The sequence below is a fragment of the Neopelma chrysocephalum genome, unplaced genomic scaffold (genome assembly GCF_003984885.1).
Source record: "Neopelma chrysocephalum unplaced genomic scaffold, ASM398488v2 Primary Assembly neopelma1_23, whole genome shotgun sequence".
NCBI classification, from domain to species: Eukaryota; Metazoa; Chordata; class Aves; order Passeriformes; family Pipridae; genus Neopelma; species Neopelma chrysocephalum.
In genome coordinates this window covers 26,986,543-27,009,879 of record NW_020897691.1, presented here as the reverse complement: position 1 = coordinate 27,009,879, position 23,337 = coordinate 26,986,543, and the positions used below count along the sequence as shown (strand labels likewise).

The following is a 23,337-nucleotide window of genomic DNA, read 5'->3' as shown; positions in this document are numbered from 1 at the left end:
GCTATCCATATATAAAGCTATATTTCCCATTCATTTATTTTACAGGCAAGCAAACACACTACCTTTTTCAATTTTACTTTTTTTATACATCTACAGTCTTACATTAGTCCAAGTATTCTATTTTTGTTACCCATGGAAGTATCTATATTCATTTTGCTGTTGTCAATACTTTCATGAAATGTAAATATAAGAAAAGGAAACTAACATTGTTCTTTGCTACCACATTTTAAATATTATCAGGGGAAAATATCAATTTTTATTTTAGCATCTTTGATACCAAGATTCATAACCGAACCACTGAATGTGTCACTACTAACATATACACATCTATTCTTTATTTCTTCCCAACTAAAGTAAGTTCAACTGTCTTGTCAATGAAACTTCATCAAAAGAATTTTAAAAAGGAATCACAGAACATCTGGAGTTGGAAGGGACCTATAAGGCTGATTGAGTCTAATTCCCAAGTTCTCAAAATAACTTGAATTTGATGGGTGGCTTTAAAATAGTTAACAGAGAGATTCAGTTTGATTTGTGTTTCATGGACAGTTTTATCTATATATGCAAGGTGACAGCTATAATACTTTTATAGCTACCATTTTGGGGCTAATTAATACATTAATAGAAAGACAACTTGCATCCTTCAGGACACATATCATAATACACAAAGTCATTTCCTACCATCTGTCTAGACTAGACCTGGATGTAATTTCCATAAGAGCATTTACACATACCATCTTCATCTGTCTGGATAATGGTCTCCTCGCTCTCCTTCCTCCCTTCTGGGTTGGTTAAGATCATTTTGAGGCTGACATTCGTGTAGGGTGGCAAGTGATCCACGACGTGCTGGGGTGCTTTGGGGTCCATGTCCAAGCAGTCTGCTTTGCTCTCATTGTGTCCACAGAAGTAGTGGTAGCAGATAGTGACATTGAAAGTATGGCAGCGAGTGATGTTGTAACCCAGAGATTCCCAATCCACTGCGATGTGCCTGGCCTGGATCTCAGCAATCTTCAGTGTTTTTGGTGTTCTCATAGGTTCTAGAAAACAGAGTATAATGAAGAAAAACACTGTTAAAAATCTTCATCCTTGTATTGAACTGTAGTTGGTAGATAATACCTCCAGGAAAGTGAAAGTGAAGGAAGCACCCAACAAATAGACAAGTATCATCCTTTGCCCAGGTACCCTGAAGGGAAAAAAGCTGGCAGCCTTTTATTTTTTTTTACTTCATTTTTCTCTGTCCTCTCTTTGCAAGCTTTAATCAGTGATTGAGACTTAGCAACAGTAAGAAAAAGAATTGTTAATAATCAGTGGAGCGATTCAAAGCAGTTGAGAATACAGGCAGCAGATGCAAGAAGAGTGACCAAAAGGCCACACAGCTGTCACTGCTGGCTTCCCTTCTTGATTTCCCCCTTACAGTTTGTTTTTTTTTTTACCTGCATAAATTAGATAATACATCATAATGGTAAAGAGTGAACATTCACTACATTATGATTTATCTTGCCACCAAGCAACGCTATATACTAATTATACTAATTACCTTACTAAGCTAGCAGTTACAAAAATGATGCAGATATTAATTAGCGTTTATTATTTTAGCAATGAAGCTATTCATTCAAGCAAAACCCCTCAGAAATAGTACAAAAAACGCTTTTGGATATTCACATTGTATCCCAATTCTTTTGAATTACCAAAACTGTGCTTGGGCATTACTCTGAGTGAGTAATCTCTGACCTGCTCCCCAAGCTCAGCTGCTCTCCACACTTGCATTTCCACCAGCAGAGTACGTGATGCTCCCCAAGCTGTCATCAATCTTTCATTGTCTCTCTAGTGCATTTATTCCTCATGCAAGACTAACTTTTATCGTTGAACTTGATTAAAATGATTACACAATGAAAATCATGACTATGACTGAATATACTAGAGTTTCAGTGAAAATATACCCTGCTAATACAGGCTTCATCACCAGAGAAAATAAAGCCTGTTGTAATACATAGCTTAAGCTTTGCGTCCTTGCTGTTTTAAGGTTAAAACAGTCGAGATTATCCAAGGAAGTGAAATATAGGATTTCTCTTTCTGAGCATAATTGTTCTTTGTAACTTGCATTTATGAATTCCAACCAGGCAAAAACTAGCCAAAAGCACAGATGGTATATTGAAATAAGGAAATGTGAATCAGTGTTATCTATTCAGCATGCAGTTTGCCAGACAAACTGCAAACATTTAGTTTCAAACATCAAAACAACCAAATTCTAAATATAACATAAAGCTATTCCTAGTAACATGACAAGTGTTAAGGATTAAAAATTACTCTTATTTGTTCCCATGATCTATCCTTCCCTTTCTGGATTTTGAACAAGCATGTTACCTTTCCCTTTAAGTACTGAATTATCATATATGTGGTGAAAAATACAAATGAATAAGTAGAATTCCTGGGCAGTAGTAGTTCCGAACACACTATTCACTGTAACAATAGAGATTTGAAGTGGAAAGATAGCATCGGTCCTTGAAAGATAAGACACTTGAAGAGAAGGGGGGAAAAAGGGGTTTTATAGAGCAAACAAAGGCTGGTGCTTTAACGAGTACAGCGAGGTGTGAGGTGGTCATGGAAAAAAAATGTACCAACACAGTAGACCTACTGAAGGAGCTGGTAAGAGTCTTCAAAGAATCAGTATTCACCGCAAGCACTTTGGAAAAAACTGAACACACTCAAGTGTCATAGAGGAAGATAACTGCTGAGACAAATATATATGTATATTTTCATATATATATATAATCAGCCCTCTTCTCATCTGAATGACAGTGCAAAACCTAGTTATACATGATTTAGAGTTTGTGGCCTAAAAGAGTAAACATATCCTTCACCAAGGAAATTGTTATAGGTTAAGTTTTCCTTCTAAAATGGAATGATTCTTCTCATTTTAATAATTTCCTCTTTATTCTACTAATCCAGGTTGTGCCTCCAACCACTCCCATCAGAGATGGAATTCAAACCTGAATTCAAAATTTATTGGAATTGAGACAACATAATACATGTTGTCTGATGATAAACGATGAAACTATTAATGTTTGAAGCCAACTGAACAGTAATGGAAAATGTACTCCATTTTTCATCTTGCATCTTTCATGAGAAGACTTAAACTGCATTTATGCTATGCCATACGGCACTTTCAAAAGAGAAAGGAAAAAAATAAAAGCTTTGTTAATCTTAAAGAAAAATTATTTTACAATTCTATGCAAATTTTACAAATGTGTCACAGTATCAGAGGAGATACTGAAAAGCATTCTTTATTCATCTGTCAAAAAGGAAAGAATGAAAGACAGAGTGTGATCTCGCTTTCTCACAACTATTCCATTCTTTGGCAGAAATTAAACAACTTCTGCAATATCGAGATGGTAATTAAAGTCTGCAGAGTCTCTCCACAGCTTTGGTAAACTCTGCCAACTGTCCCACTGCTCCTAAAATGGTGCTTTAAAAACACAATTTTCCTCTTGCTTCTGGACAATGTTCATCTTGGGAATCTCTAGAGGTAAAGACCAATTGTTTTAAACTACCATACCACAAAGCCTCCATCTGTAACACCTCAGTAGAAAGCAATTTTCAAATAATTACTTTTCTCAGATAAAACACTATTGAATTTTTGAGTAGGCTTCCCAAAAATCTCAGCCATCTCATTAGGAATAACTTTTAACTCTTGATGGGGGTAAAAAGAAGCGTTCATCTGCTTTTTTTTCCATTTCCCCATCACAATTTAGGGTTTGTGTTTCACTGAAATATTTCCTTAATCCTACTGGAATATATTTTCAATTTATGCATTTTCTTCTGATCTCTGGATATTTTCTCAGTACTGCTAATTCCAGTAATTCAATTCACATCTTGTCTTCCAAGTGTTTTCCCATCTTTCCTCTTTCATTCTCATCTAGAACTTTTATCCAAAATACATGGATTTTCAAGCCCATGACTTCTCACTTCTTTGTTAAACTACCCAAGTCAAATTGGTACCCTATGCCAAAGAGGGAAGAAAAAAGATGCTCTCAATATACCTGTTCATTCCTTGACTTGTCTGTTGGAGTTTCAATAATAATGGCAGAAGGTACTTAATATTTTTCAAACATTAATCTACCAATTACCCCTGTGAGACATGTAAGCAATGTTAATCCTTTTCTGTGAGAAGAAAGAGGCACAAAAAAGGTTAATAGCTTGTTCAAAGCTACAAAGTGATTTACTGCCAGGGCCACAAGAAAACTGAACAGTAACCAGCTCCCAGGTTACCAGTGCCCTGGCCATCAGACAGCAGCAGCTAACAGCAACAATTCAGAGACCTCATTTACAATTTATGTGCCAATGCTTCCACCAAAATGCTAACTCCAATACTCAACTCTAGTCCTTTTTTTAAGAGTTTGGGGTTTTTTTCAGATTTTCTTAAAACAAGTTTGAAAAAGAAACTGCTCAGACACTAAGTGAATATCTGAGCATAAGGATATGTTATTTGAAAAACAATAATTTTGCTTATTAATTTAGAAAGATTTCTTGTTTAAGAGCTTTGAAATTGAATGAAACAAGTTTGGGTTGTTTTGGGTTTTTTTGCCTTAAATCTTGTGTGAACATCCTGACTAGAAGAGTTAGGTCTTCAAACAGAAATGCATATGGAAGATTTGGTGGCGGTGGCAGTGTTGACCTGTAGATTCTCCTGAGCCCCTCTAATGATGACAGGCTCCCTTCTACCAGACTCTGTCTGCCCATGGTCCGCTGCTGTGACCTCCACCCCATTCCCATCTCTGCTTATGGCCAGCTTTTATCTCCCTTCTCCTCACTCCTGCTTTATTTCTTGCAAACAAATACTACCAAGTGTTCACTAACTCATATCCATCATCCAATCTGACTGCTTTTACTCTCAATGAACCAATTAAAAACAGAGGCATTGAGAGAATATCAAATGAACAGAAAAACCCAAAATGATAAGGGATCTCTACATTTGTACAGATTACTAAATCCTCAATCCTTATCCAGAAACCTTATAAAAGAATTACATGTACGTGGCACTCAATGGCAACAATTTATGGATCAAGAAGATTTAACCCAATCTTATGGGATAAAATAAAGAACATCTTAGTAATTCTCCAAAGGTTAATAATCCAGAGATAGATGGTGAAAGAGACAGAACCTGTTGACCCTATACCACCTCTCAACTGCAGAGTGATTTAATACAATGCTCCAGATAAAATGAAATTCAATTTCTTTAGTGCTTGATAAGCAACACATGATACGACAGGTCAATATTGAGCCCCTTTGTAGAGATTATCTTCACTTACACAGGGATGGGAGTGAAAACAAAAGCCTTCACAGCTGCAGAAGCAGCAAGGTCAGAGCATGCATTGTCTTAGAAACTGTTTTTAATGATAATACATATTAGCCTGCTGTCAATCAGAAACAAACATAAGTCTCAAAAATTTTGACAAAAATCCTATACAATAAGGCCAGTAAAATATGACAAGTCCTCTGATTTTCCTGCCTTTCCCCAGAAATTCTAAATATTGACTGCAATACAGTTTCATTTAGATTTACCTGGCAGGGAAAGAGGAATTAGATCTTCTAACTGGCAGACAGAATGCACATTTGTTCGAATGAAATGGAAAACAATCACACAAATATTGAAGCACAAACATTTCAGATAAAGATGGTGCTTCTGGGAAACCAGCATATCCTGTCTATACACTGAGTATACAATTCTTTAATTGGGGTTGGCTTTTGGATCCTTCCTCCCCCTTGAACTCTTTCTAGTGTGGCATTACACTGAGGAGCTGACTTCAAATTCCTGCTTTAACTACATTGACTGAAATTCATATCAAGTTTAAGAGTGACCCAGGCTGTCTTCATCGGTGACACTGGAGGTGAAAACCAACTGGACTTGGAATGTGTCATATCGCACAAATTTGTGTGTTTGTGGGAACTGTACAGATGTGTGGGGCTTATATTAAATAAAAACCCTGACATACAAAAGCAAATGTATGACCATTATTAAAGAAGTGCAGTAAATTTGGTTTAAGGTAGTAACCCCATAATTTAAAGCACAATGTTTCTCCCAGAGGCTCTTTTAATTATTTTGCCCTTACATTTTAAAACAAAAATTACACAGAAAAAAAAAGTCCTCACATTTCCGCTAATATTCTCAGTCTAAACAGCCACCAGAATTCCTCAGACTTTTCTTCTATGAGAACATGAGCCTCTTTGTCCTGTGGCTTCTCCTGACCTTTCCAGGGTAACTCTTTCCTTGGCACATGGGAAATAAAAGAGGATTATTCTAAGATGTCACTGTGGCTGCTGCTGCCTCGGTTCATGCAAGGTCCTACAAAAACAAAATGTTCCCAAAACTAAAAAAAAAAAAGTTACAGTGCTGTTGCTGTAAAGAATTCTTCTAAAAGAACCCTGATGAGAACCTGGAAGAAAGGTATGAGTGAAGAGTGACAACGGAAGTACAACCCAAACCAGAATAACTGTCAGACGTGTGGCAAGAAAACAATAAACAAAGGTTTCTGGCTTGCTCATTTCAGCTGCATTACTCTCAATTATTACTTTTATTATTAGTGGATGATAAATCAAGCAATGTTTTTTGGTACAGATACTAAGATAATAACTTGATTAGAACTGTTGAATGTAGAAGCATATGACTCATTAAAAAGGATGGAACTAGAGTTACACATTTCAAGAGACAGCCACAATCTGAGCAAGAACTATGCACATCAACTGTGATCACTTCTGAACTTCTGTGGGTGATCTGCTGTTGTCAAATGAGCATACTATAATATATTATGTTACGAACTAAGCTAGCAAAAATCCCTAAATTAGGTAAACTGTCCTAGAATATCTATGATGAAGCCCCTATGTTTCAAGGATTATTAATCTACAAATCCAAAAGAATTTAGTTCAGACTAACTCTCAATAACTCCATTATTTAACAATATGATGACAATACAGGAAGATCTTTCAGACATTCCAGAAGTGCCATGCATTTCAGTCAAATTTCCATGAACCAGTCTGTCTTTATGACAGAATAATTCTTGCCAATTCTACTCAAGTTTCTAGCCTGTAACTCTGGTAGATTTTTTACCATTTCTAAGTAGACTTAAAGGACAGCTTTTAAGTAAAGGCTTAAATCAATTATCAGCATCTGCCTCAATTCCTTAACAACTACTTATTGATACTACTTATCTTCAGTCAGGGACTCTTCTACCTACTTATGTGTATTCCAAGCCAAAACCATGCCACATTATATTACCAACTGGATCAATATAGCCTTCATATGTTATTAGAATAAGTTACTATTCCAGATATTTCAGTGTTGGAGTATCTGCACTCACTCATTCTCATAATGTACAGAAACCAGGACAGCTGTCTCATGTGTAAATGCAGGTTGGAAAGCCTAACTGAGGTACTTGGTGGTGTTTTTTTGTTTTTTTTTTGTTTGGTTTATTTGTTTGAAGGGTTTTGGGGGGAGTTTCAAATCTTGTTCCATGTCAGTAGAGACCTGATTTTAGGGAGTCACATTTGGAAACTCAGGACTTAAATCTTTTTGAACTTAGAAGCATTAAGAAATAGTGAACATCAAAGAAAGAGAAGCCAAATGAAGTTGACAGAAGTAGTACAATTTGAAGTCTTTTCAGCGCTCTGACAGGAAAGGAAAAATTAATAGGTATATATTCCCAAAATAAAAAATCAAAGGGATTACTGGGCATGTCCCTTCTCAAATATGTAACACATACAGAATACAAAACAAATCCAAATATGGATGCAAATACAAAACGAGTCCACTTTGTGTGCATTCATATGTCCATCTATTTATCACGTGAAATATGAACCCAGAACAAATGAAACTATGGTATAAACACTGTACTAGCACAAAAGATTTATTTTGGTGCGAACAAAGGTTATAATGCAATTGCATGAAAATCTATGAGCTTTTTATCTTTTCACTTCATCTAGCAACTGACCTATTAAGCCAGATTACAAATTTCTTATTGACCACATACCTCAGGGAGCTGAAGAAAACATCTGAATTATTACGTAGATAATCAGCTCTACTACACTAGTTTCAGTAGCAATGAAGGGATATTCAATATACTTTAGGACGTACCTTTTTGGATGCAAAATACAGCTGTCCCCGCATCAGAAGTATAGTAAAGACATAAATAAAACTGCACTACAGACAATTATTTGCCCATTTCCTCTTGATAGTACATTTATTCTATTGCTTCCATGCATGACTAACAGTTTGTGCATCCTTAGCATGCAATCAATAGCTGCAGAGTCTTGTATTAGCTTGAGAGATTAGACATCCCTTGATAATAAGTTCCATTGATTTCTCCAGTTTAGCTTAGCTGTAGAAATTCACTTTCCTTTTTTATAATTTTTTTAAGTCTGAGTTTAAATTAAAGAGAGATATATAGTCTAGGAAGGGAGAAGAAAAGCTGGCATGACCTCTTTAAGCTCATTCTTCCAAATAAACAAAACCTATCTGGTGGTGTAAAACACAGATCAGCATATCAACAGCCATCAGACTGCAAGAGCAAACACAGGGAAAGCCTGACATTATAAAATTCCTAGGAAACTTGTCCAGGAATACAATTGTGAAGTTTAATTGTGTAAAGTCATTTACAAAATTAATAGTGATGGAGAAAAAAATAATCTTTGACTTTAAATATTAGTGGCATGGCTATATTAAATCAGAGAGGAAGACATCATCTAAAACAACAACAATTATATTATAAAGAATATATTGCAAAAGAATATATAATGCATACTTACACACACACGTATACACTTTTTACCCACCTTAACAGTGAACTAAAGTATTAAACTCTATGAAGAAAGCATTTACAAACATTTATTTGAATATAAATCACCAGTTTGCTTAGGTGATATATTTTTCATTTCTTTCCAACACACATTCATAAACATGTTTTTATGGTTTTGTTTACAAACAATATATTTGGGAGCTTAGGATGTTATGATTATTAAGTAAAATGACTAAGTTGGAGTCGTGTGAATAAGCTAAATAAGAATTTTCTATGGATATCATTAAAGCTTCAGTTCCTTTCCCCTGTACATAAAAATTTCAGTCCTCCAAGTTAGGAAGCATAAAAATCATCCTATGAAATAAATAAAAAAGAAGTGGAATACAGTCTATAATAAATAAATAGTACGCACAGAAGGGAGACTTAGACTGTGAATAGAGTTATGGCCTCTAAAGTCACCTCTGATGAATAAAAATTGAAAACTGCAGGGAGCAATTATGATACGCATTTAAAACTTGTACATATATACATGTGTGTTCATGTACACTTATAGAGACTTGTGCATATATGTTCATTTCCCCACATGCAGATAAAACACGCATCAAAATTCATCATCTGTCTCTGTACACCTACAAAAATGGTTTAAATCCAATTTTCTCCTGGTCCTATTTTGTTCCATCTGGATCCTGCAGCCCCTGTGGCCTTGGCTGAAACTATCCACACAGCAGTCCACTCCTTATAACCCACAAAGCCTTGAATTTCCATCTGTGTCACAGGCCATGAACTTGCCCTTCAAATGCTGCGTTTGTATGGTAAAACCAAGTAATAACTGTTGTTGCATCTCAGTCTGGCCTCTTTCGCAAAATCAATATATGCCATTACATATCACACAATGTATATATTGTATAGTGATAGATGCATATGATAAAACTTGGCTGAAACACAAATCCAATAAGTGGCCTTAAACCAGAAACGACACTGTATGACACTGTATCATACAATGCGTCTGCTTTATACATCTTGTTCTGTCAGAGAAAATAGTCCGGGTATTTATTTTTAAATGTTGAATGACCAAACCTGTATCTTCTATTGTATAAAGAGGTTTTCCTTAAGCACTTGGAAATCTATTTAACAAATTATCTTCATTTTCTTCATTGGTTCATACAAAGTTAAGAACACAAGTTGATAATATAAACAAGCTTGCTTTCTTCGGATAAAAATAACACAGATGGGCAAAGAAGAATTCCTCTGAGATTAAAATCTTGGATAAAATCAGAGACCATTTTCAAAGGTATGTAGAAAACTGCTATATATATTGTAAAAATGCTGGTAAGGACCCAAGAGGCCAACTCTTTTTTTTAAGGTAGATACCTCATTACCATGAAATTTTACGGTCTTTGAATTTTGGTGAAATGTTGTTACTTAAGTCACACAGTCATCTGCAAAAACTTGACTAAAAAAACCATCTCAATCTCTTGGTCAATCACCACTGCCAAGTGACTATCACAATCCAATACTTGTGCCAGTATGAATAATCTTCTTAATCAGTTATTTCTTTACAGATATTTTACACAACAAACCACTTTCTGTGCATTTTAAGCATTCCAATTTCAATTCAGCTGTCCCTTGATGTACCTATGAGAAAAAAATCCAAACTCTTGAGTAAACAGGCAAAGTACTGTTTACAATTTGCTAATGAAACAGTCATGTTATTTTCATTAGAAAATACAGTCAAAAGTTGATAATTTCCAGAGAAAAGGTGTTTTTTTCCTGAAAAGTTCTTTAAAACTTTCAGTGCTTTCAAAAAAGGAAAAATGATGATAAGGAATATTTACTTTTCACATTGACTTGCTCTGTCTGGGCAAAATGGACATGGTGTCCACTCTCATTCCTACCACCATCTGGCTGTGAAGGTTTGCAAGGTCGTTTTGGGAAATGGAACCTAATCCCGCAAACCTTTTATTCCTGGAGCTGCCTTTGCTCAACAGAAGCAGGACTCTGCAGAAGTGAGCTCACAGGCAACTCTTTGCGACTGTGAATTATGGTCCCTGTGACAAAAAACACAAGAACAACAAAAAGAACTTATTTAGAGGCACTAGCAAGCTGGGGAAGTGTTTTCTAAAATAGGCCATGAAATTCAAATAATACTTTTCCATTCAGCTGCATAAAACACTCTCAAAAAATTGCTCTGCTGCTTCACTTTCAGCCAGCTAGTGTTCCACCAAGCTATTGTTTCCTGTCCAAGCAGAAACTTGGAAATCATAAAATAATTCACCCTACAGTAAAAGAAGGTAATCTATTTTAGAAACAATTTTCTCTTTGCAAACTTCCTCTGAGCAGTTCTGGTTTATTCCATGATCCCAAGACACAAAAATGCTCCTGAAAAATGATTTTAAGAGTATTTTCAGAGAATCACAGAATATGCTGAGTTGGAAGGGAACCATAAGGATCAGTGTCCAACCCCTAGCCCTGCACAGGACTATCCCCAAGAGTCACACCATGTGCCTGAGAGTATTATCCAAATGCTTTTTGAACTTTGTCAGGGTTGGTGCTGTGATCACTTCCCTGGGGAGCCTCTTCCAGTGCCCAACCACCCTCGGGGTGAAGAACCTTTCTCTAATATCCAGCCTCTGACACAACTTCAGGCCATTCCCTTGGGTCCTGTCACTAGTCACCACAGAGAAGAGATCAGTGTCTTCCCCTCCTCTTCCCCTCACGAGGAAGTTGTAGACTATGATGAGGTTTCCCATCAGTCTCCTCTTCTCCAGGCTGAACAGACCAAGTGAGGCTTCCCCTCAAGGTCCTTCACCATCTTTGTTGCCCTCTTTTGGACAATCTCTTTCTTATATTGCAGTGCCCAAAACTGCACACAATATTCATGGTGAGGCCACACCAGTGCAGAGCAGAGCGGGACAATCCCCTCTCTTGACCAGCTGGTGATGCTTTGCCTGATGCCCCCCAGGACACAGTTGTCCCTCCTGGCTGCCAGGGCACTGAGGACTCATATTCAACTTGCTGTCAACCAGGGCCCTCAGGTCCCTTTCCGTGGCACTGCTTTCCAGCATCTCATTCCCCAGTCTGTACAAACATTTGGGATTGCCCCATCTCAGGTGCAGAATCCATCACTTTCCCTTGTTGAACTTCATATAGTTGGTGATTGCCCAGTCCTCTAATTTGTCGAGGTCTCTCTGCTGGGTCTCCCTGCCTTTGAGGGCATCAACAGGTCCTCTCAGTTTTGTATCATCTGCAAACCTGCTTAGTATCCCTTCCAGTCCTGCATCCAAGTCATTTATGAAGATGTTGAAGAGCACAGGGCCTTAGATGAAGCCCTGTGGAACCCCACTACTGACAGGTCACCAGTCTGATGTTACCCCATTCACTGTTACCCTCTGTGCTCAACCCATGAGCCAATTGTTCACCCACCACGTGATGTGTTTATCCAGCTGTGTGCTGGACATTTTGTCCAGAAGGATTCAGTTGACAGTAAAGCTGGATGAGTGATAACAGAAAAAGGTGGCAAACTCAGCAAAAGAAAAACAATTTTAGATTGGATAATAACTTCTCCTCCTCCACATAAATTAGGTGTTTTTATAAAAAGTGATTAACTAACAAGCAAATGATCTTTCTTTATAAAAAACAGATGGTGCTGTTAAATGCAAACCAAACAAACCTACTTTTCAGTTACATGCAAATGTAAAGGATTAGTTCTTCCCTTGCAGGAGTCATCACCCTTTATTTGTGTTTTGGGTGTACTACTCGTACATCACCTTTTTGTTTTCTTGTTCTAGATACCCATCTAGCAATATAGCTAGTTCAAGCTGTCAATCATATTCAGTAATTTTACCATGTTCTGACTTTCAAAAAGATATTGTACTAGAACAGTTGTCTTGGCTTCACTGTTATGGTGAAGCAACTGCCAACGTGCTACCCTAATCAGCTCTGCTGTAACAGTCACCCAAGAGAACGTCAATCACTCCTGCTGAGTAAGTGGAGCACTAAATTATTTTTTTATGCCTGTGTTGTACATGCTGAATCACTTGTCATCATACAATCACAACAGAATGCTAAAAAGGAAAGGCAGCCAATTAGTCAAGTCAAGGCCACACTGGTGAACGCAGTATTAATTTGGAAATGCAGGCTAATTGCTGGACACCACCATTATGTCACTTAAATCAAATTTATTGCTGAGTCTAGTAAATGTTTAAGAATAAAAAGAACAACAATCCCTTCCTCCCACCTTTTGTTGCCCCATCTTACTGCTAACCTTTTGGAGATCAGCATAATAAGCACACATGCAATCCACAACCATCTCGTCTTGTAACTAGAATCAACCCACCAGCTCATGACATTTACTGACAGCCATGATAATTTGCAGGATTAAACATCTACTGTAAAATGTTTAAAAAATATAAAATTCTTCAGAGCTGGTTTGAAGACTTTTATGACTAGCAATGAAGTGGGCTTTTTTTAACTTACATTCCAAATATACCTGACACTTGACAGCTTCTGCATTGCCTTTTGAGCTAATTCTATTCATATCCATTTCCATTCATACCAGCTAATGATGCCAACCTTATTCTGCCACTGGCCATGTTCTCCATAACCATCTTCTCCCTTTTTCCTTGATTTGAACCTTGAAGTCTTGGCAGCTGTTGCCTTCCAAAATTCACTTGCTACTTTAATATTCAGGCAAAATTATAACATTACTATTGAGCTATAACAAGGACATGTGCTAACAGTCAGAAAAAACAACCACCAAAAAAACCCCAAGCACATTTGCCTTTCCCAGCAGCCCTTCACTTGTTGCTTTTGACTTGGATATCTGGAAGGCAGATTAAATCATGGCACCATAGAACAATTCAGCTTCAAGGGGATCTCTGAAGGTCATATAACCCAATCCCCTGCTCAAAGCACTTGTATGAGATTGCTCAGGAACTTATCCAGTCTATTTCTGGATATCTCCGAGGAGGCAAAGTCTACATTCTCTCAGGACAGCAGGCATGGAAGGTATATAGGAGATATAAATATGACTTCAAGACTTAAGATGATTTGCAACTGTCTGGTGTTTGGAACAAGACAAAAAAGCAGAGAATTCCACAATTCCCTAAAAAAAGTCAGACTTTTAAAAATCTTTCTTCACAGCATCTGGCACTGGACTCTGTTAGATAACAAGGCTGCAGGCCTTGCTTCACTGTGCTTCACCTTGTTTGACACACAACTTTGCAGTTTGCAGAATATCAGAATCATTGCTTCCTATTAAAAATATTGTTTTTAACTGCATTATTTAAGATAAATGTGCAAAAAAAAATTGAACAGAAGTATTCAGGTCTCCTCTTTTCAAACCACCTAGATGTAGCACTTAGAGCCATGGTTTAGTGGTGGACTCGGCAGCATTAGGTTTATGGTTGGACTTGATGATCTTAAAGGACTTTTCCAACCTAAATGATTTCATGTCAGAGAACAGAAGTGATCAATTTACTGTACTATAATCTGTATATTTCCCACCATTCTTTAGAAATATTGGCAAGGGGCAGACATTTAAGTAAAATGGGTTGGGGTTGTCCTGTTTAATAACCCTTAGGTTGCTATATACATATATCTAGAAATTTTTTTAATGGGTGGGATTTTTTTGTTTCTTTAGAGGGTTTGGGTCAGATTTTACTTCTATTGAACATTATAATAGAACCCAAGAACAGCAGTCAATCATCATAAGTGTGCAGTGATGCATCCACATTGCCTTTACTTCTTAATGAAATTAAAAGATGGAAAAGGCTAACAGTTATATGAATGTACATGGCATAAAATCCAAAGTTTTGACATCCAGACAAAATCAGGCATGTTGGAGTCCTGTAAGAAACTGGCTAATATCCTTTTTTGATCTGTGCTGCCATTGCAACCACCAGTACAATTAATGAAATGTACGCTTTCAGTCTCCATTCTAACAGCTGTAGTACCATGGTAGTGCAGTGCTTTTTCAGCATTATAACAAAATGAATAATCTGTATCAATTGGTTTTGAGCAAAGGCTTTATACAGAGACTGAAACAGCCAACAGAATATGTGATTTTCACAGCTAAGCATTTAAATAAAGTCGTTTACTGAGAGGGCGAACAAGTCTATTTAATAATGAGGTCTAGCTAACATCAGATATTTCTGCCAGGGCTGCAGGATTGGCTTATCTAAGTGACACATAGTCTGCAGGAAAGGGGGCCGTATAAGAGAGAGCACAGGTTGTATTTCAAGCATAACTCCCGAATAGTTTCAGAGAAAAAGTCACCATAGCCATAGAAACTTCCAAACAAAGAATGTAATCCATGCTCTACTTGCAGCTTGGCTCCTGAGGAATGTGTCCCTCAAGAAACATGTCCAGTAGGCATTCAACCCAAAGGACAACAGGCTGCTTGTCTTCTTTTGGACATAAACTCTACTGCCTAATTAAAACAGGGTGTATAAAATGAAGTTTCCTTCAGTTGCTGGGGAGTTTGGCAAGTTTTGGGGTTTTTTTAAGCTGCTCTCCATTTAAATTTAGATGTTTTGTTTCTAGACACAAAAATCCTTAAGGAAATTTATTTGAAATGTTGGGTTGGTTTCTTTGTTGTTGCTGGCTCTGAACCCTCATTCTTGCCTAGCTATGTTGATCAAGCTCTGATGGAGTAGCATGCTAGGGAAACTGCTATCTGTCTTAGAAGGAATCCAAAATACTCTGAGTCAGTTTTAATTCTTTTTAACATGATTAATAGATCTTACCTAAATTCAAATTTACCTAAATATAAAATATCAGAAGAGGAAGTAATCCACAGACTTGTAAGAAATTAATTTATATTATATAACCCACAAATGAAACAGCTTTATCTTTAATAGAACTAGTTGGAAACAGTCTTACATAACCTGCTGTTTATGTGGTGGTTTAAAAGCCTGATTATAACAATCAGCATTTGGCATTTGCGAAGGACCTTTATGAAAGCCAAAAGATACCAGATTATATTGACAGCAAAATGATAGACTCCTTGCAAATATAAGCAAAGTTGTAAAATTTGTGTTATCCTAATTTCCGTTTAAGCATGAAAATCCAACAACTTTCATTTCCTTAACATTCCTTGAAAAAAGGCAAGAGGATGAGAAATCACTTTAATGATACTGTTATGAAGTAAAAAATAAATGATGGAGCTGTAGCTATGATTACAATTACGACCATGCTATGGTATTGCACAGCTGATAATATCCTGGCCTTATGTGGCTTGTGCTACTGCTTGAGTTCAATTTCCTTCAGATAATGTATTTGCGTTCCATAATATGCTTCTTTGGTGAAACCAATAACTGAATCCAGTGGTAATTCCTCAGGGAGTTATAATTTATGGCAATTGTCTGTTTCCACGACTTTTCTCAGTAATCTGTTCTAATGATTAATAGCCCCACTGTTAAAGATAAATAATTGTGCCTCACTTCTAATTTAAATGAGCCTGATCTCAGCATGCAGCCATTTGAGGTTCTTACATTTTTCCTCTTCTAGAGGAAAGAGGTGCTTTGTCCCTGGTAGTATTATTTCCCTATATACATATTGTATATTCACCTACTCTCTACAGATTGAAATCTTTAAGTCACATTTTGTAAGACTGCATCTTAAGCCACGACTCCCTTTGTGGCACTTTTTGCCATTCATCCCAAATCTGCATCTGTGTGTTGAAAGTTCAGACACCAGGTGTGTGTAAAGTTATCAGTATTGGTCATACTCACAAAATCACATCTTTCCTCCTAGTTGTGACCCTGTTTTTTTGTCACAGAACTATTGATGACTGCTGATCTACATCCCCCAAAATTCTTTTTGTGCTTCTGTACTACTTCCGAATACATGCATTTAATTTACATTTATGTGTAGATGGAAAAAAAGTAGAAATCAAAATTCAAATTTAAATCTCAAAGCAAGTACAAAATTTTAACCAGTATAAGGTTATAAACTTATATAGCGAACTATCTTGGCTTTACAGATTCTCACTTCACAGCTCAAAATTTTGATTGCATTTTCTAATCAAAAGATCCAAAAAACCCTAAAGGTAAATACAAAAGGTTTAAGGGCAGTAAACTTTATCTGCAAACATATTTAGTAATTCACTTTGCTTGTCACCCAAAATGAAGACTATGTATACACACATTTTTCTGAATTAAAATATGACAATTATGTCATATTACTAACTGCAGAGAAAAATACAACAAAACCAGAAAAGAATGCCAATGCAGTGGGAGAGAGGGTCATGCCTTCTCCCTATGGAAACACCAGAAAAAAACCCAGTCATGCTTGACTGCAAAAAACAATGATACAATTTTTTCTTAAAGACCATTGTCTTGCTGAAAGTCACTGAAGATTCCTCAAGGAGAACTTGAATTAGAGTCAGAGGCCAAACACAAAGACACCTCTCTGAAACCTAATCCTCTTGCCCATTTAAAATGCTCCTGCAGGTCCTGGTTGGAAAAATACACCACTGTGTTGCACTGTCAGTTTTACTTGTTTTTCTTTAGTGTTTTCAACACCATATAACTCAAATATCTGAACAAGTATCAACACAACTAAAATAAAACCAGACAATCTTCTCATTTTTGTCACTCAATGTCATATTTTTTCCCCTTTCAAAATACTATCTTCTGGTGTTATCAACATAACTGTTTAAAAGACAAATAGGCACTAGAAATTTAAGTGTTATTTCTATGGGTTTATACAGAACTTGGTTGCTTTCCCACTGTCCTTCCAAGATACTCCTGTACAGACATGGATTTAGGTACAAGAATCAGCTCTGTGTCTTTTCTGATTTAGGCTGAGCCTGAAAGTATAGCACATTTGTTGACACCAGTACTCCTTAAGAACCAGACAAATTTGTTCATAAATGAGCTCTAAAGAAAAATTAAGCAGTAATAAGAGCAAATCAAGCATTTATATGTCATCTGAATAAAACTGAGAGAAGTCTTCATTCAGAAAAAGGTTTTACCAGAGTCTTTGTCTGTCACAGTACAAGAACTCCTCAGGGTCTCTCTTGACATGTCTGACAGCTCGCCAGGGTCTCCAGAAGACTCCATGCACCCAATGTCTCTTCGCTTTCTCCATAAACACTCCTCTTCCCCCTGTCCCACATGGCTCCCTTAGACCCTTAAACTCCAAAATGCTCTATTTTAAAGGCTCGGGTGTATTAGATTCTCCTGCCACAGTTGAAAAAAAAATTTTCCTGCTCTTTACTTGATCTAACAATGTCATCAGCAATTCCAAATACAGATAGAGCATCTCCAGGTACTTGATTTCCACACCCAGGCAAAAATCTAAGGTATTTTGCATTTTATTATTTGCAAATAACAGATGCAAAACTGAGACACCCACTGTGAACATAAAAATGTCACAAAATGTGTTTATAGTCGTCACAACAACCAGAAAACCATTAACATGATTAACCTTCTCTTCACCATTGCCAGGACCTCTCCTACCTGCTGTTTTTCCTGGGCTTTGACCTGAACGGAGCATCTCTGAAGAGCCCAGGTTTTGTATGGGCAAGAGCAGATGGGACACAACACTGAAAATTACGACTGGGATGCCAGCCTCCCATTCCCCTCTGCCCACCTCTCTTCCACATCAACACGAGTCACACTAACAGAGCGGGGTTCTGACAGTCTTGGGCCTAAGGTGCGTAAAGGAGTGGATTGCCTCCTCATCCATTTTTCTTCAGTCTTGCAATTGAATACTATAAATCAATAAACAAGCTGTTAAATTGATTTTTTTTTCCCCTGGCTGAGACATTAGATGCTGAATTAACTAAGCCTTAAATAAAACAGAATTCCAGTAGAGGAAATTTCACAGTCTGAATTGAATTAACACAGTCAAAAAGTTCCCCGAATTTTCACCCTCTTCCACTTTACACTAGGAGCTGGAGTCCAGGAAAGTCAAGACAAAACCTGTAATAACAGCAGAAAATAAACTTTCCAAACACCTCAGGGAAAATCCTATAAGTTATGGTTATGGCTATTAACAACACAGTAAACAACTATTTTAAATTATTCCTTGTACTTTATTCTCCCCCACCCTAGAACTCGAGTAGTTGATATACTGATAAACTATTAACGCTTAAAGCAGCTTTTAAAATTCTAGTGTAGATAATCAGTATATTGAACCATTATTATCACATTTATTAATTATTACACCTTAGATTTAGGTGAGGTATGTATTTCCATCTGTATCTTTCAGCTATTTAACAGATGTGTCTCCTGTCACAACTATCAAACGTCCTGGAAAGCCTCCTCCAACACACTTTTGCATGTCACTGGCAATATCAACCTCCAGTTTTGTGCACAAATATTACACAGTTTGCTTCCTTCTCAGCAGTGCTATACACCAGGTAACTCAGCAAATAAGGAAAACATCAGAATTACTTTCCCCCCCCAAACACAGAACAAAATAATACTTTGTAAAATAGTGTAAAGAGAATTAAAGATTTTTTTTCAAAAATGCAAGCAAGGTTAGAAATTTTCTAGTAGCAACAATGCACAGCATAGACATAGCAATCCATATTAAATAATTGTTACAGAAAATTAATTACTTCTTTATAATTGTGTCGGAATTAATAAATCACTGTTAAACCCCTGATATGGTATTTCTAAACTGGTTATGTGTTGCTAGCTCGTTTATGAATAACAGCCCCATAAGCCCAAACAAGTAAAAGGCTGAATGCTGTTTTCTATTGCAAGGAATCTCCACTGAAACTATTTTATTTTTAAATAACTAAAACTACAATGCATATGTGAAAAACACTCTAGATTAGGATATACAGAACTCAAAATTAGCTTCCTAACCCTGAAAACGGGTTCAGCACACTTACTCAATTCTAAAACTAGAGGAAACAACTGTCACTAAGCACTGAAATACACAACAATCCCAGCAGTTTAAACCAAGATTTAAGTGCTTATGCCTGCTATGTACCCACTGCATAATGAAGCAGCTGCCCTCTCAGTTTATTATCACTTGTGATAATAAATGAATAAATTAAAAAAAGCAATCCAAATATTTAATTTCATACTGTCCTAACAAAACAGAAAAAAAGGAGGAAAAAGTTGTATATATATTGTTTTTTTCCCTGGACTTTGGAATGCACTTAGCATATTTTGTTTTAAATTAATTTCTTCAATTTTTCATTTTATTTCACATTGCCCTATACTTTCAGGCTTTGTATTACATAACACACAATTCTTTCCCTTCCCTCAAACATATGGGATCGTGACCGCACCATTGTGTTATTTTCACATATATGACACTTCTGTAAGAAAATAGCAAACTCTCAACAATTTTGTTTACCTCTAAGTCAAGCAGCATTTGTCAAAACTGTTCCAAAAAGATCTAATTCTCTATTAACAGGACAAACATTCCATTTCAAAGTATGTCATGTTATAAAACCATCTCAGTCTACAGACTCTTCTTTCTGAAAAGGATACATTTCCATGCTCTTCAGTCAAAATAAAAACTGAAGAAAAAAATTCAAAGGTTAAAAAAGAAAGAAATTATGATATAATCAAGTCAGACTTTCAGAGACTTCAAAACTGTCAAAAATACATAATCAGAGATGGAGGAGATGCAAGCAAGAGCAAAAAACCCACAAAGTGAAAAAAAAATAAACCCTTTGCATTCCTTTCACCTAGCATTTGTTTTGCATTTGTTATTTACTTCCCAGCTACTCCATGTGAACTATTATTAAATAAAAGCCTTCACATTTGATATGCCATGAAACTGCTACAATTACTCTCTGATAATCTTGACAGCTACTGTTGACCTTTTACCATTTGCTATGATTTTGCATGACAAGAATAATGCATATGACATTTTTACTAGAGGAAAACTTATGAAAGAGATAAACATTCTAATGATGAGGAATATTTCTTTATGTTCCAGGTCTAAAGATGTGAGCACCCATCAAGACGGACATGACTATGGTCATGCAACCTTTGCCATGCTCAGCACAGGCAGCAGAGCCCATGCTGGAGAACTGCACACCACCCAAGCCCTCCCAACTCTTATAAGCATCATAGCAGGCTTTTATATAGCACAAAAGCATGTAACCTGCGCTTCAGCACTCAGCTGATAGTGCTTACAAACATCAAGGTTTTCCATTCTATTTAAGTTTATATCTGAGATAAGTTCCAGATTCATTTCCTTCCCCACTTCACCATTTCTGTTCCCTCTCCCCTAACATACATCTTCTGGCACCCTGAAGAGGATGGCTGCTCTGTTCCCTGACAAGACAGCTAAAAACCATGACCAGCATCAATGCAGGGACCACCACTGTGTGTAAAGATGACTTTCAATGTAGACCTAGTAAGTGTGATCTTGTAAGCTACTGTTTAAGCTGCCTAGATTCCTTAATAAATAGCAATCTTTGATGCCAAACAGAAATAAACTAGGTTACCAAGCGAATTGTCTAATCAAACTAAAACAATGCTGAAATGATAATATTGAAATGAGTCTAACATTTTGATAGTTCTAGATACCAATTATCAAGAAAGGTGAAAACTAAAGATCAGTCTTTGTTCTTGATTGTATACCTTATCTCCTCCATCTATGGAAATGGTAAAATTTTATTAATGTCCTATTTATCTGCCAATGAAGCATATTTAATTTTCCATGGATTCTTTCAGCTCTTTTTGTTTAAATCAAGTGTTAAATATAAGGCACAAACCAAAGAAAATTAAAAAATTACAATTTATTGCATCTGTGTTTTGCATATGCAAGTTATCATCTTTGGCAAACTTTATTATGTAAAACTTACAGTGAATAATCACTTTTTGGTTCTATTAAAAAAAAAAAACAGTTACAAAATGAGCATAAATTTACCACCTACTTATACATTTTTGCTCTTCTGGCCGCAAGTCATCACTATCTGTACTAGAATCTAATCCAAATGACATGCAATTTACTCTTCTACTTTTGGGGAAAAAGGTAATTTGAAGAAAAAACACAAACAACAAAACCCAAACCAAGGAGTTCTTCCTAACAGATGTCTCTTCCTCCCTGAATCCCTGTTTGGACTTTGCATCTCTCAAATATCAAAGTGAATTTTAAACCAATTGTATCATTCAGTGCCTTTTTTCAGAAATCAAATTATGTAACACCTGCTCATCTCTTTCCCTCCATCTTAGGCTTGGTATCAGACTGAGGAGCTGAACACCACATGCAAAATGAGAGCCATTAACCTCCTTGTAAGTTCATAACCACAAGTCACTTTGCAGACTACTTTCAGTGTTTAGAGACACCTAATTTCAAAATAAAGGACAGTTAACACCTGTAAAGTAATTATATCTACCAAATGTTGTTGGCCTGAAATATGAATATGTAATTGTTCCTGCCATCTGTTAATTATAATAGTTGAACCACTTATTTAATCATATACATTTATTTGACATCCACAAACTTTTTGATAGCTTTCACAAATGCTATTCTGGTGCTCAGACAGAACTAAGACATCATTTATGTGTCCCACAAGGAAATGACACCATTATATTCAAGGCCAGATTTTGCAGCAGCTTGACATGATGAGAAAGCAGCTAGTGCCAGGCATCTTCCCAGCCTGTCCATGCTGGCTAAGAGCCTCAGGGACCAATGCGGGGTTACCAGTGGAGTCAGGGGCATTGTTTGTCAGCAACAAGAATGGCTGGAGTGAAGAGCCAGGGTAGAAGGGAGGAAGACGGTGGGTTACAGTACAACCTGATTTACTAAGAAAGCTGCCCAAGCATTCCTGAATGCTGCTTCTGAACATCTAAAGATAAGGAACCCACGCTAGCACATCACAGCTTTGGCTGCTTTAAACCATCGCAGAACTGCAGGCAAAATTGAATTTTGCTGTTCTCCAAGGATAAGAGGATGTACAACTTGCATTGCCCTTGCTGTAGTGCTGGAGGGAGTGTTTGGAAGTGATTTCTGATGAGAACCTCTCCCACTCCTCAGAGCTCGTCCCCTTAGCCCTCCTGGAGCTTACTGACTTGACACATGCATCCCCCAGCCCAAACTAGCTCCATCCTGCCTCCCTCTGACTCTCAATGGTACTAAAAGCATGAGCAAGACAGGAGAAAGGAAAAGTAGACCATGACTTGTCTCCCTCATTCTAGGAGGGAGAAAGGACAAGATGTTCCCCTCTTGTTCCCCCACCCAAACTCTCAGCCTTGGATGGTAGCTGAAACAGAGGTGGGAACGAAGACAGTAAATCCACAACCACACCACGTTTTCAGATATTTTACCCACCTTCCCAGAGCTTCCCACTCTGCCTGCACCTGCAGCCACCTGGTGGCTAGCAAGTGCTGTTCAGCTAGAGTGAGTCTAGGAAAAGCGAAATATGGAAAATAAAACAACTTACTGGAACACATAACATGATTTTCCTGGAAATTGCTTTAATAACAGGGATGGGATAAAACAGTACTGTGCATGCGTATTTTGGAGATCAGCGGCCTAAGCTACTCTGAAACTTTTGATGCAAATTTCAATGTCTCAAAGATTACCTCTCTGAATTTCTGTTGCAAATACAGAGTTGTTAAAATGC

At 36.9% G+C, this 23,337-nt stretch overlaps 1 protein-coding gene across 13 annotated transcripts in view; it reads right to left on the bottom strand.

Moving 5' to 3' along the window:
* PTPRK (protein tyrosine phosphatase, receptor type K) overlaps nt 1-23,337 on the bottom strand; it is a 397,175-nt gene that overhangs the window by 97,309 nt on the left and 276,529 nt on the right. For all 13 annotated transcript variants that reach the window (XM_027691497.1, XM_027691405.1, XM_027691440.1 and 10 more), the window contains exon 8: nt 732-1,034. In XM_027691497.1, coding sequence (XP_027547298.1) covers nt 732-1,034 — 303 coding nt within the window. The remainder of the gene's footprint in view (nt 1-731; nt 1,035-23,337) is intronic.